This window comes from Acipenser ruthenus, chromosome 17, assembly GCF_902713425.1.
Source record: "Acipenser ruthenus chromosome 17, fAciRut3.2 maternal haplotype, whole genome shotgun sequence".
NCBI classification, from domain to species: Eukaryota; Metazoa; Chordata; class Actinopteri; order Acipenseriformes; family Acipenseridae; genus Acipenser; species Acipenser ruthenus.
The window spans coordinates 4209481-4224420 of record NC_081205.1 but is presented as its reverse complement, the minus strand read 5'-3'; the positions used below and the strand labels follow the sequence as shown (position 1 = coordinate 4224420).

Here is a 14940-nt window from a genome sequence, read left to right as displayed (position 1 = left end):
CTTGCGGTTTTAGTAGATGTGTTGGTTATTCTTGGCTCGCCTACCCTGTTGCTCAATTTAGTTCACGAAGTGAAAATTACTTCTTTGAAACAGACTTAAGGAAAAAAAAAACCGATACTGCTATATTTTGTGAAAGCAAAAAGCTGGCACACACTAGATAGACCAATTCATTAAATGGTGTAACATAGCAATACATACAAAGTTAGGTTTGCAGCCAAGGGCTGTGTATGTAAAGTTAAAATATGAGTAGTGCAAATCTGATAGAGAATAGCTAGATATCTTTAAATATAGAAACAACAACAGCATAAACGACAAACAGCAATAATTCACTGGCATTTTGAGGGTTGCGGTATCCATCCGCTCAGTTTCCTATATGCATCTATTTTATAATGTATATATGTTTTTTTTTCTAAGTTTGGGCAGGGCAACTTCTCGAACTCCATAGAGTTCACACAAACCGTTTTAAAATAATAATAATAATAATAATAATAATAAAATTCCCTGGCTAACTGGGTTACTGTTTTTTAACTATATATATATATATATATATATATATATATATATATTACGAATACCTGGGTCCTCTTTTTTCTATCATGGGAACTAAAGAATAACGCCGCTGTTTTCATCACTTTTCCTTCAAGGGTTAAACAAACACAAGTCCATCCTTTTAAAGCGTTTGAAGCCGTTCTCCCCCGCAGAAAAAAAAGAAATGTGTGTTTATTCAGATTCACTATGATAACCTCAAAACGACCCACCTTCTTATTGCTTACAGGAAAACGAGAATTAGCCAGATCCTATCACACACAAGTGACTTGGGGGTTCTTGCGACGGAAGCTAATAGAACGAAAAAGAAAGCTAAATCGATCAAGAATCTCTAGCCACCAACCCGACCACAATAAGCATTCTTAAGAATGTTCTGCAAGCAGTCTTAAAGGTAAAGCTATTTATCACGGTTTTAATTGGTGTCACACACTGGAGTCCATCACACCTGTGGGCTCCCCGGAGTTTGACTGGCTGTTTCACAACACGCCTTTAAGACCACATTCGATGCTTGCTTTGTTTTCCTTCTTTGTATTGATCAAAGTTGTATTTTTCTTTAAGATGAGTCTGTTAGTAAAAATGACCCTAAACATTAAAAAATATTATTATTATTATTATTATTATTATTATTATTATTATTATTATTATTATTATTATTATTATTAATAATAATAATAATAATAATTGATAAGGATTTTACGGGTTTACTTTATTGAATCAACGCAGATTCTTTTCAATGGTTTAAAACAGAATGACTTTATGATATTACACTTGCGCTGTCAGCTTTTTTCTTCTAAAAGACAACAGAGTATTTATTTGTTAGCTAGAGCGGGCGCAGGTGAACCTGTAGGAAAACGCCTTGAAATATCTACTCCAAAACATGGAATATAATACATATACAATGCAGGTTGTAGACTATTATTATTATCATCTTTCGCCTACCAGTAGGTATATACGCATGCAACATCGCAAAACAGTGCAGAATGTAACCAGGCACCTGGCACGCTATAAATCGAAGAATGCTCCTGTAAACACCTCACAAAACAGCTAAACAGTCGGGGTAACTATAAAAGCTGACAAGTATAAACGTCGGAAATCATATTGGGATATTTTAAAATGATATTTGTTGTCTAGACGCGTTTACCTTGTCGAGTTCTATTCCCCCCCCCCCCCCCCCCCCCCCCCGAATTTTTTCGCGAATTATTCGACTTCCCAGGAAGAGCTCGGATCTTGCTGTGGAGCGGATTGGAAACCAGCACTTTTTTATCTACTTCATGGGGCCCCTTATGATCAAAGCAACCACCACAAGTCTCTTGCTCATTTATGGAATGCCCTGTGAAGCTTCAGCGGCGGGGTTTGCAACCCCGTAATGTTGTGGTTTCTGTGGTTGGGGTCCCTGTTTTTTTATTTTTAATTTTTTTTTATTACAGGATCTAAATACACCGCCAACAGAGCAACATAAGCCTCTCGGAATCTCGAAATCCAGAGAGGTTATAGTTTAGAAAACTCATCCAAAGACTTTTCAGAGGGTGTTATGTATAGCTTGAGACTAACCGGTCCCTCTCTCCAGCAATCCTATATTTTACACAGTAAATGTCAAGTCACCTTTAACACTTTAAAGACAACACGAAAGTCTTATTCAGAGGAAATGTCGAGATAACACTACAATTGTCTAGCATGATTAGCCTACATGGGAAATTATATAGGATAGTGTGTTGTCTGTTCACTCGCACGTTATTGTATGCACCCTATTCCTTGCACACCAATGCAAACATTGCAGTTAATACAATAGACTATTTATTTAAAAGAAGGGGATATAACTTATCATGCAATTTGTTTTTTTCCAAGTTTTCTAAAAAGAAACAAAGCATAGTGTCATAAGCAGTTGTTTATTAAATAGAAAACTGTTATCTTCTTATCAAAAGTTTTGATTTTGAAGAAATTGGTTGTATCAATAATCTATAGTTCCCAACAGATAGAAGGACTGTTATTGTCTTCTGACTTGTAGCTCATTTTCAGGTATGCTAGCTGTGGCGCGCTTTGTTCCCAGACCCGAATATATGTAATAAAAATCCACTTTATCATCGACTTTTTAAAAAAATATACGAACGACACTTTCATGCGCACACGGTTTAACCACATGGACAAGGACAGCCCCTAAGAAAACTGCGGCTTTCCCATACCAGGGGGGGGGGGGGGGGGGGGGGGAGAAAAACAGTTAATTCAGAGCCAATCAAATGGATCCAGCTGAAGGTTTCAATTGCTGTGACAGTCACCCGAGAAAATATAAAAGGGTCAATTGAATTTCGCACCTCCTTGCGAATGACTGGGGCGCGCGGTCACAGCAGACTTTTAAGAAAACAAAAGACATCTTGGACCCCTTAATAAACCTGCCAGACCGACTCTATAAGAAGTTTAAACAAACGTGGGTTTTAATGCCTTTTTTTAAGGGTAATTGCCATGGTAATTGCTTTATACCCAACGTTGCGGGGAAGAGGGCTATGATCTCTCCATTAGCTGCTGAGCACAATAAATACATAAAGAGATTAGTAGTTTATGGACTTTGTGGCGTCCCACGGGGGACTCCGTCAGCCCCAAGGCTGTGAGATTTGTCTTAAAGGGGTGGTAGTAACATGACACTTTATCCTCTTGGTTTGATCTGACGTTGAATGAGCGAGCATGTTGCCACCTCTACCTACTCCATATTGCCTTAAGATGTTGGTTTAAGTGGGCTGTTTTGTTTTATTTATTACCCAAGTCTAAGTTTTACAGTCAATGCTGTTCCCGTTATTTGTTTAGAAGATAATTCTAACCGTTCGTTTTTTAAAGTCACAACTTGGTAAATTATAAAATTATATACAAGTCGCTTGCCCTTTTGGGGGTGGGGTGGGTATCTATCGAAATTACAATCCAACCAATTTACTGCCACTTGTTACCCGTGGATGCGTGTCTAATACGATTGTTATCAGCCCGTTAATAAAACATTAGTATAGATTTATCGGACGATCTTTTTTTTAAATCGCTAGTTTCACCACAGATGCATGGTTTATACAGAGGGATAGCCTCCTCGGCATCGTAACTGAAAAAACGATTAACTTAGCCCTTTCAGTCCAGAATTTATTTTCAATCATAAAAAAAAATATTTTAAATCTTTTTTCCTAGTCTTATTGCAACTAGAAATGAGACTCAAACTAAATTTAGATTTTAGCACAAATCTTTTATTGTTTTTTTTTTGTTGTCCACTCCAATGGACATTGGGACTAAACAGCAGGCAAATCAGAAAAACGTCAATGTCAGGGATATGTGTACTTTCTCTTATTCACATGTTGAAACACATCTTAGAACATCTCAGAACATCTTAGAACATTTCCTGAAATTAAAACATAATAAAAAATACACAAAATAATGCTATCAGAAAAACAAAGATACTATCATAGGCCCTCGGTCTAGAATTTCTACTTGCGGTGAGCAGCCTTGAAACAATTTCTATGTGGCACAAAACACAGGTGCACTTTGCACTTTGTAATTGTATGTAAAAATAATGTGATATCTTGTAACAATTGTAAGTCGCCCTGGATAAGGGCGTCTGCTAAGAAATAAATAATATCGCAGGACATGATGTAATAACAAGAGTAGTAGTAATAACAGTTATAATAACAAGGTTATGGCAATGTGGGCAGCAGTGTGGAGTAGTGGTTAGGGCTCTGGACTCTTGACCGGAGGGTCGTGGGTTCAATCCCAGGTGGGGAACACTGCTGCTGTACCTTTGAGCAAGGTACTTTACCTAGATTACTCCAGTAAAAACTCAACTGTATAAATGGGTAATTGTATGTAAAAAATAATGTGATATCTTGTAACAATTGTAAGTCGCCCTGGATTATATGTATACCTAGACATTTATTTACTCATTTGCTTGATTTAACATGATATTTAGACATGATATTTGTTAGTGTATTTTATTGTGTCTTTGGTCAAGAAAATGTACACCTCTCAATATATGTTGATATAATAGGTACACTTTGTATCCTGTTGATGCGACACTTGGCATCCGCACCAATGTTTCAATAACCTTTTTATTACCATGTTGAAATCATTCGCTATAATGACCGAAGATTTGATTTCAGACCTGTAAATGACCTGATATTTGGCTGTTAATACGCCATGTGGCTGCTGTTTTCTTAAGTTTTCTTGTAGCAGTAGGCTGTGTTAATGTTTATGAGGTCATCTCCAGGCCAGGTCACCCTTGATGGAGATGTATACAGGTTTTAAACATTTAGATGTCTTGTTTTCCACATGGTTATACATACATATATTTTCTTTTGCTTATCTACATGTAAATGCATAGACTATGTCCAATCCCTGGTCCTGGAGGGCTTAACAGGTACAAATGAATTACTCCAGGGTCTGGATGGAGGTTTCATTGGTTCACCAGTTTAGAACAGGGTTGGAACAAAGACAGCTAGTGGAAGGGCCAATTTTGGTCACCCCTGGCATAGAGAATCTATTAGTTTTATATATTTATATAGCTTACAGTACTGATGGATGTAAATGCCATCTGAATATGACCCTGATAATAAACTAGTCTGTAAAACCAACCTACAGCAGAATGCCAGTGATGTAAGAAACTGGATTTTTTTTTTTGAAGCCTTGGTTATTATCACCCCTTTTAAAACAGTAGGTCTACTAATCATAGACTTATTCCAATACAACACTACAGTGAAACTGTTGCATTGGTGTGATTTTTAACTGCAATGATTAGGTATCAGGAGGCAGCAGCAACTTCATCAACAGCATGAATATCTACATATTTCAAATAGAAGAAAAAAAAAATCAACAGCAGAAAATGGGGCCGCTGCCAATGTTAATAAGAGTATTGAGAAATTATTGTAAGAAGCTGTAACTTTCACCAGAAGGTTAAACCAGTGTTAATGGAACATAAAGTCTGTGAAAGTCTAATGATTTTGTAATGGTGTGCAGTCACATGAGTACAACCGATGGCATTAATTGGGAACTTCAAACAGATGTTTCTATAGATCTGGACATGTGTTAGCCCCGGAGGGACTGGACCTGTCATTGATTGAGTCTAGTCTCTTTTACTTATAGCTCCTGTTTTATCACAATCCATCCACAAAATCACTCACAGATGGAAGCTCTAGGCTTGGAGCTGATCTTCTCACACATTTTGACAGTAACATGCAAAGAAATCCACTACCCCTGGCTGTATGGACATGCACCCACTGACAGTCAGGGCAGGCAGCTTCCAGATTGCATTAGCACGGGAAAAACAGCCAAGGAGATGTGCAGCGTGTGCATCATGGGTAACGTCGAGCAGACATGCAATGCTTTTAACTTAAGGGACATTGTGGTTATTTACACAATGGTTAAAAACAAGTCATCCGTGACAACGCATTGCATATGGCAGGGCTCAAAGCGAAGTGCATAGAACAGGAGAAACGATTACATCATTATTAAATCATTTTTTAAGTGTACTGGACCCATTGAGAACACGACACAGAAATATACAATTAAGATTAACAACACAAATCTGGTGCCTTTCAGGTTCCTTGTTCTATTACAGTGAAACCTTTCACTAACTCTCTGTATGTTTCTCTGCAATCCTAAGCCTGGAAAGACCTTTATAAAAGTTAATCTCTGTATATTTACAAAATAATACTGCAATTTTCCAGGATCTCATGCCCTCATGCTTATACCGTACATATATTATTATTGACCAGGCTTGTTGCCCAAAGTTTATGTCACGCTTTTCCATAGTTTCCAGTGATTTGATGTGCTTTGCCATTCTTTTACTATACTTTACTACACTTTGCTATGCTTTTACCACGGTTTACCATCAACATACACTATAATGGTTTTGGGGTTTGATCTTGAAGGCATTAAAAAGTGTGCCCGTTATATCTTCTGCCTTCTCCTCCAGACAGGAATATCTCAGACAGGTCTGGATGAACGAATGAACCTGCGGTCTTCAGTGGGTGCCACCCTGTCTGTACCGAAGGGGAAAGGTGTGCCTCTCATACCCAATCAATAACCTTCACCCTGGCAGACCCGCAGGTTAAACTGCTTAGCTCCATGCTTGTGCTGGTTTTAATTTTGCACGCCTGCTGTACTGTTGGGGCTCTGTGCCTTTTCCAGCCACTTCCTCCCGTTATTTTTGATTAGTATGTGCTGTTGAAAGCTTATGTGTGATCTTCAAATCCCGTTATTTGGAAATGTTAGATCAGGTTACATCAAAGCGATCAGGAAGGATCAGTTTCTTAAAGGGGACAGGCTTTGAAACACATCATGAGAAACAGGTGCAGGTCCCTGCTCAAAGAACAAAGGCAAATCTCCAGCTATAAAAACCTTTATATTTCAGGGAATTGTTTCTTTAAATACTTTCAGGGTGACATCTCTTCTTTCTGGTGTCTGGTAGATCTTGAGGTTGACCTTGTGGTACTAGCTTATACTGAAGCTGTCTCTTGTCATGATTTACATTGTATTCATTAATTACTATATTGAATGCAGGATGTTAATAGCATGTTTTCTAAAGTTATAGTGTGCAATTTCCCAGTTAATAAGGGTCAGTGAGCAATTTGAGTTTCCTGCTGCTGAACCTGTTGCCTATTTGCACAGACAGGAGGTTATGAAACACCAATGTATTATATTTTAGCGTGAAATTGAACAAGATTATGGGATATTGCAGTTTTACTATAACTAGTAACTGTACATCAGTTAAAAGAAACAAAGAGAGGAAGCACACCATGCTTTAGTAAATATTGCACAAAAAAACCCCATCGAAACTGAGATAAGGAAACTTACAGAACACATGATGTATGGTTATCTTTTACAATAGTGGAGTAAGCGGTGCAATTAACCCAGGCAGACCATTAGCAATCTCATTACCATTAGAATCGTTCACACTCACTTGACTGGTTCTTAACCATTCTTTATCAGTGGCTACTACTGGTAGACTGACTTCACACTGTGAAAACTCAAGTACCCACGCTGTCCTGTATTCATAGCAGGTAACTGTCATCACCTAGCCACATGTACTCTGTCAACTATATAATCCCTATCAAACTCTTTCTTTTAATAGTTTGTTTTACTGATTAGTAAACAGCCAGCAAAAAATTTTTAACCCTATGTTGCTAACATCACACAATACTTTCCAGGTCATTGCTTATTAAATTAGTTATTTAGGTCAAATTAATAAATAATGTAAAAAAAAAAAAAAAAAAAAAAAAAAAAAAGCAGAAACATGAACTAAGATAATCAGCATGGAAACTATGCAATCACATCTTGCATCAGTATGATGATGGGATACCATGCTGCCAGGAGCTGATCTCATTACGGCGCTTTTTGCTACTGCCAATTGCTACCTAAGCGTTGCAGGTTTTGCAATGGGAAAGTGAAATAATATACAGGTGATTATAGCATTGCCATCAGTTGTGTAGTTAGTATTGCACCACTGTATTTTTTTATGTCCCAAAAAAACAACAACATTGTAAACATACATGAATGCGATTTATTTTAGTTTTAGTATTTATTTCCTCTCTCTCTCTCTCTCTCTCTCTCTCTCTTTCTCTCTCTCTCTCTCTCTCTCTCTCTCTCTCTCTCTCTCTCTCTCTCTCTCTCTCTCTCTCTCTCTCTCTCTCTATATATATATATATATATATATATATATATATATATATATATATCTTAGCACTTATTTTTTATATCTTGGCTCTTTATAGAAAAAAACAGTATATTACAATATTCTAAGAGCGCGTGCAAGCTGCTCTTTGCATGAATGAAAAGATAGCGACTGTTCTCAACGACGCTGTTTGTGTTGATAAAGCTGGTTCAAACAAACAGACTGACCTCATTCCAACATGGCAGCCAGCAGCACAGCAGTGACAGTTCTAGCTCCAAATGGAAGGAGGCAGACGGTGAAGGTGTCGCCCAGCACACCGATACAGCAGGTACATATTCACAAACTGTGACACGCACACTCGGCGGACAGATCAAATAAACCACTTTTGTTTACGTTTTTATGTCTGTTTTTAATTGAAAGTTTAACAGCTGACGTCGTCTAAGCGATGACGGTACAGTTTTTTTTAAATTCGTCAACGAAACCAACATTTCTTTGACTGCGTAATAATTTTTTTTTTTTTGTCAAATATATTTTTTTTGCATTAATTAAAACGCAAACTCGTTTCAGTGCTAATAGTGTTTTAAGTAAATATCCAGACTAAGTGGAAGTAGAATGTGAAATGAGATGTGTTGTGTGTGTGTATCGCAGCATATGTGGCCGTTTTCACCTAACTTTATCCATGTTATTAAAACTTCAATCATATAGACAACATTATATATATATATATATAATATATATATATATATATATATATATATATATATATATAACTTTTTTTTTTTGATTGGCGGAGATAGACGAGAGAAACATATTTTAGAGATTTGGTCATGAAGAAAATTTCAACATGAAGTTGCAGCTGTGAATGTCAAGTTTTAGTTTCAGCAATTACACCAACAATTAAATAGAAAACGAAGGTTTCGTTATTCACAAGAAATTACATTAATGAGTAATGCTTTGTATCCTGTCTGGCAGCAGTGCTGTGTGAAGTTCCAGATTCTCGATATATCTTTTTTTGTGTGTGTGTGTCTTAGATTTTGGAAGAAGTGTGCAAGAAACAAAACTTCAGTCCAGATGAATATGACCTTAAGTAAGTACATATATGGTATAGTTCTGCTTATGTTTGGAAAAACATTTCGATCATCTAAACTGTGGACCTAAGTTCCGCCACTGTTTAAATGTATATTATCCCATATCAGGTGTATTATGTGTATTATTTCAAGTTGGTATGCACAGCAACTTTAGATTTTATAGTGCCTGATCTGACCAAGTGTTACCCTTTAAATCAGACAAGTTCCACAGAAATTATACATAACTGAGAAGTAGTATTTTTTGTTTATTTTTAGGTAATGATTATTATTTATTATTATTATTTGTTTATTTAGCAGATGCCTTTATCCAAGGCGATTTACAGAGATTAGGGTGAACTGTGCATCAGCTGCAGAGTCACTTACAACTACGTCTCACCCGAAAGACAGAGCACAAGGAGGTTAAGTGACTTGCTCAGGGTCACACAGAGTCAGTGGCTGAGGTGGGATTTGAACCGGGGACTTCCTGGTTACAAGCACTTTTCATTAACCACTAGACCACACAGCCTCCTATAATGATAATACAAGGGTGATCTCAGCTGAGTCCTTGTGGCGTAGGCAGTAAGCTGTTTAGAGAAATTGATTCTACTGGGGTCACCAGGACAGCCTTAAAGGCTATGCATATCCTGACTTGTAGCCAGTGAGGCTGGGCCAGAATTTGCTCATTCTCTCATTCTGAGAAAGCTTGAGCAAGCTGAAATATCTGTAATGATGCCAGTATAAAAACATGTACACTGGTAATACCTCCTGAAACACAGAGTTTGTTACATGTTTTCCATTGCAATTCTTAAGCAACTAATTTCACCCAGACCAGAACATATTTTACAGGATGTAGTTTTAGACTCCCATTGCATAGCAGTTTGAGCTTTTACTCCTGAGCTTAATTATACAAAGCATGCAGCAGGCACCTTACAATTAAGCCTCTCAGGAAAACCTGGAATGGCTCAATCTGCTAAGCAATGGGACCCCTAAATTATTCCCTGTTGATATTTTTCTGTTTGTTGATAGTTCTGATTTCAAAGCATTGCGCCATGGAGAAATCAGTTTCACATTGTTTGCATTTATTCACAGGTTCCAGAGAACGGTGCTGAATTTATCACTGCAGTGGAGGTTTGCCAATCTGCCCAATAATGCCAAGCTGGAGATGGTGCCAAGTACCCGCCAAAGAGCTGGAGTGGAGAGCACAGTATGTAGTTCAATATTAATATTGAAGTTCAATTGTAAGCACTGGTAGGGATTAGAAGAGATGAGTAGAAAATGCAGGGAGAAAAATAGGTTGCCAGAAAACTAGTTCCACAGTTTTGAGTGCCTGTGTACAATTGCCACTGTTCGCCTTGGGTCATCAACCCAGTCCAAATTGTCCATCCAGCACGGGCTACAGCGATTAGAAAAGATAAACCAATTGATATAATGTATTGTCTTGCTTATAAACGTTTGAGCAGTTTGTACACCCTGAAGCCATCGAGCAGATAGCTTTACAATCACTATCAGAAAAAAAGGTGTGCTTTTATTTATTTTTTTCACGGTTGTAAAAATAATCCGTAAACATCCAAGATGGTTTCTGTTCCTTTGAACACTGTATTTTCCATCTCTTTTCTCTTTCACCTTGGTGTGCTTAGAACGGCTGTAATCTTCATTTTGTGCTCTATTATTAAACAGTAATTGGGTCCCCGTCATTAAAAACCATATTAGGAGTTTTTGTGTTACACATTAGAGGCATGCTTTCATGTCCCTTTGCACATGTTTTCTGTATTAACCAGAAAACATCAGTAAACAACGTTAATGCCTGGCTTGTGTCAAGCAGTACCATCTCAGATGTTGACTTCAATAGAGAAAACGGAGAGTAACTGAAGACATCTGTCGAACAGGTTCCTCTTTCGTCAGACGAGACCTTATTGGTTGCAGATGATGGATGCCCTGTTCGATAGAAACTAATTCTTCCAAGATATGACGGAGACTCTGTGTTTCGATATCTGGCAGATAGCAATCTGCATCCCAAGCTTTGATGGGATTGAAAGTGGCTGAACATCGGGCTGGTCATTTTAGGTTTGTAGTTGTATTATACTTCAGAAAAGATATTATTTGTGTTGCTTTAGGAAATTGTATTGATGTTTTTGTTGTTCTCTGCCTCTTTTTTTTCTAACTGCCTAAAGCAAAGTTGCTGTATTGTTTGATGGCAGAGTTAGTTTGCTTTCTGTTTATAAGTAAGTAATAGATTGAAGTATTCATAATTCTTGATGTAGAACTTTGAGGTCTTGTGTTTCAGGTTAGCAATCATGTGATGTTGCTGAATATACTTTTTAAAAACTGTGCTTCAGTACATTAAAAAGGCTGTGAACTGTATTTGTAGGATGTGGAACCGCATACAACAAAGTGGGTGCTAAATATAATATATTTAAAATGGCTTCTGGAAACAGATAAGCCCATCCAACTGAGATCCAATGAACTAGGTATGTCCCCATGACTCTAAAGGACAAGTCAGTGGCATGTTTCATTACAACTGAATCACTACTTCTCTAAAACCAAATATGTATGTTGGCATATATAATCAGCAGGTGCCTCCACCTCTCTGGCCACGGGATCATAAATCTTTAAATAAAATGCACAGTTCATGGCTGTGTTTTCATTTTTTGGTCAATTGTATTTCAATTGTGATAATCCATTTCATTTGGAGACTCCTTAATTGCTCACTTGTCCCTGAAGATTAGACCTTTTAGACTAAAGGGAAGATGCATTTTTAAAATGTGTATAACTTTTAACACTACAATCTTACAGTAAAGATAGTTCAGGTGAACTGTGCCTTTTCACTAGATTTGCCTAAAGGAACAAGCTTATAATTGCAAACCCTACATTATTAGGGGAAGCAAGAGAAGGCCTACAGTATACAAAATCAGTAATTTCAAAGTCTGGCCTGTAACTTTGACATAGCATGTCACCAGACAATAAAGCTTGCAGGGTGGGGGGGAGGAAAGCTCCATGACTTTACTGTAGATGAGCAATTAAAATAATGCGCTGTTTGGGCTGTTTTGACAATGAGGGATCTCGGTTCCTACATTGACATGCCACAGATCTCCCTTATACAGCACAGAACATTAAAACGGCGCTGGAGACAGAGGGAGTTTGCAAATCCTCAGGTGCCGCTTGTCCAGGAGTCTCTGTGATGACAGACACCCCGGCCTTTGACATAAATCGATGAGCCTGGGAACTCTTGTTAGGCGTGTCGCTACTTTTCCTGTGTATTTCAAAGGGGAACATTAAAACAGAAGACAAACTATTATTATCTGTAAGGATGTCTTCCCCCCCAAAAAGAGAGATGTCTATAATCATGCTGTTTTCTTTTGGAATGTTGCTATAAAACCTGAAACTCCTTGCCTGAGGAAATGGGAACCCCTGTGTGCTCTCTTTTTATGCTTTAAAATCATGTAATCAGCATGTGAATATTGCCCATTACTGGTGATAAACAAGAATGTAATGCATCTTATGGTAAGCTGTCAGTATAGTCCTGGAGAATGGGGTATTGGAAGCATTTTCTTCCTCCTTAGATCTCAGCATAGTGTTACGTCACACTTTAAAGGGGCAGTCAGCACAAGTAACAGTTAGAACAAGTATGTTCAATAGCTGTAAAAAATAAATAAATAAATAAATAAATAAAAAGTCAGCATTATGAATAAAGTACATGTTAAAACGCAAGTGTGAAGTATGTATGTGAAAGCTGACTGAGAAAAAAATCTTTTCACAATAATTGGTGCGAAGAATGTCCTAACATATCAATTGGTTCGGTATGGGTTATCTTGGTCAGTCTGTACAGTAATGTATGCAATTGATTTATGGATATTACATCCATAGGACATTTCATTTTACTTACTGTTGACATTGTACAGTTAATCAATTTAACCTTCTGCTCTACTTTTGGCAGTTCTTGGTAGTAAACCAAACCAGAAGCGTGTTGCTATTTTGCCAATTCCAATGTTACATATGCATTATCGGAGCCCGAAGGATCCCAGTTCTGTTGTAATGTTCTCCACTGGGATTGCAGCTATCTGAGCCCTTGTAGGACTCCAGGCAGGGTTCATGCACTGGTGGGAACCGGTACACATCAAAGCGCTTTCATCTCTCTCTATTTACAACAAGGTAAATACTTCAGAAAATGAAGACGCTTTGAGCAGTGCTTGCATGCTTTCTTGCTGAAGACATTTACCCGAGCACGATGATGTATGGCATGTCAGACTTCAAACAGGACCGGGCTGGTGGCTTTCAGTGCCAATGTGGGGAGGTCAGCCCCTAACAGGCTGTATGATAATGACATCATCAATCAGCAGTTTTTCTTCTGAGCTCCATGTGTACTCTCTTAAAGTGTTGTGTTTTTTTTTTTTTTGTGCATTTCATTTTGTTTACTTGCCTTTCCTCATGCAGCAAGTCTATTAGTCAGTAAGATGGCTTGTTTATTAATGTTACGTCATCGTTTGCTTTGAGCAGTGTTGAATGAACTGTGTGTGTAAGTCAATTTAGAAGATTACCATCCATGACTATTGCAATAACTGAATATTAAAATACTAAGTTTTAATGTAATTTAACACTTCAAAAAGCTGTTTTAATTCATAGGTTTAAACACATTAAACTTAGGTTGACCCAGCATTTATAGGGATAAAGCTCGCAGCCACCGTTTTTTTTTTTTTTTTTTTAAAACAGACCAAACAGCTTTAATTCTGGTCTTTGTTAAAAGAAGCTTTGGCTTCATTCTGAGCAGCCTCCCCACAAGATGACACATTTTTAAAGCATTAAGAGACCCTGCATGTGACACATTCCTTTATATTCAAGCATAAGCACTCGGATCCATCACCAGCAACTGATGGTTATCGCTAAACATGTCCTTATTTGGTAGCTGGCTCCCACGTACTGTCCCTTTTTAATATGTATTAGTATATAAACATATAACATACTGTAGCAAGTACATTTAAAACTTTTGTATTGCAGGGCAGCAGTGTGGAGTAGTGGTTAGGGCTCTGGACTCTTGACCGGAGGGTCGTGGGTTCAATCCCAGGTAGGGGACACTGCTGCTGTACCCTTGAGCAAGCTACTTTTACCTAGATTGCTCCAGTAAAAACCCAACTGTATAAATGGGTAATTATATGTAAAAATAATGTGATATCTTGTAACAATTGTAAGTCGCCCTGGATAAGGGCGTCTGCTAAGAAATAAATAATAATAGAAATAAATAATAATACTTCCCAGTAGTTGTGAGTTATTATGCATCCAGACTTGAGCTTTTGAAGCTTCTGGTTTGTTTATTGAACTAAAAAGGTTAAACATTTCCTTTTGTTTATCCTGCTAATGAGAGAATTAATCTACTCAGCTGTCAAATAATCTTCATTCATGTGCTATGCAGAAAAAAGCTGGCCCGTTATTATACAACATGCTTTGCCATCCAAGTCCAAAAACTGTGGCTTCTCATAAATTGAACACAAAGGATGAGTGTTCAGTGTTGTTTTATGTGTTAAATTAATATACACACCTTTGACAATTGTTTCTGAAGATACAGCCAAAATGAATGCAAAACAAGGTTGCCATGACATAGATCATGGTAAGATAATGCTCATAATATAAAGCTTGCAAGGTTTTCAGGCAGGAAATCTATAGTACAAGTGCCTAGTTCATTCATTGGTTAATCTACAAGCCTAT

The 14940-nt window shown here is 37.5% G+C and overlaps 1 protein-coding gene across 2 annotated transcripts in view; it reads left to right on the top strand.

The window, feature by feature from the left end:
• Nucleotides 1–8371: 8371 nt before the first annotated feature.
• Nucleotides 8372–14940, top strand: part of aspscr1 (ASPSCR1 tether for SLC2A4, UBX domain containing) — a 53603-nt gene continuing 47034 nt past the window's right edge. For both annotated transcript variants that reach the window (XM_058989830.1, XM_034039085.3), the window contains exons 1-3: nucleotides 8372–8504; nucleotides 9208–9263; nucleotides 10333–10447. In XM_058989830.1, the coding sequence (XP_058845813.1) occupies nucleotides 8415–8504; nucleotides 9208–9263; nucleotides 10333–10447 (261 nt within the window). In that variant the 5' untranslated portion in view covers nucleotides 8372–8414. The remainder of the gene's footprint in view (nucleotides 8505–9207; nucleotides 9264–10332; nucleotides 10448–14940) is intronic.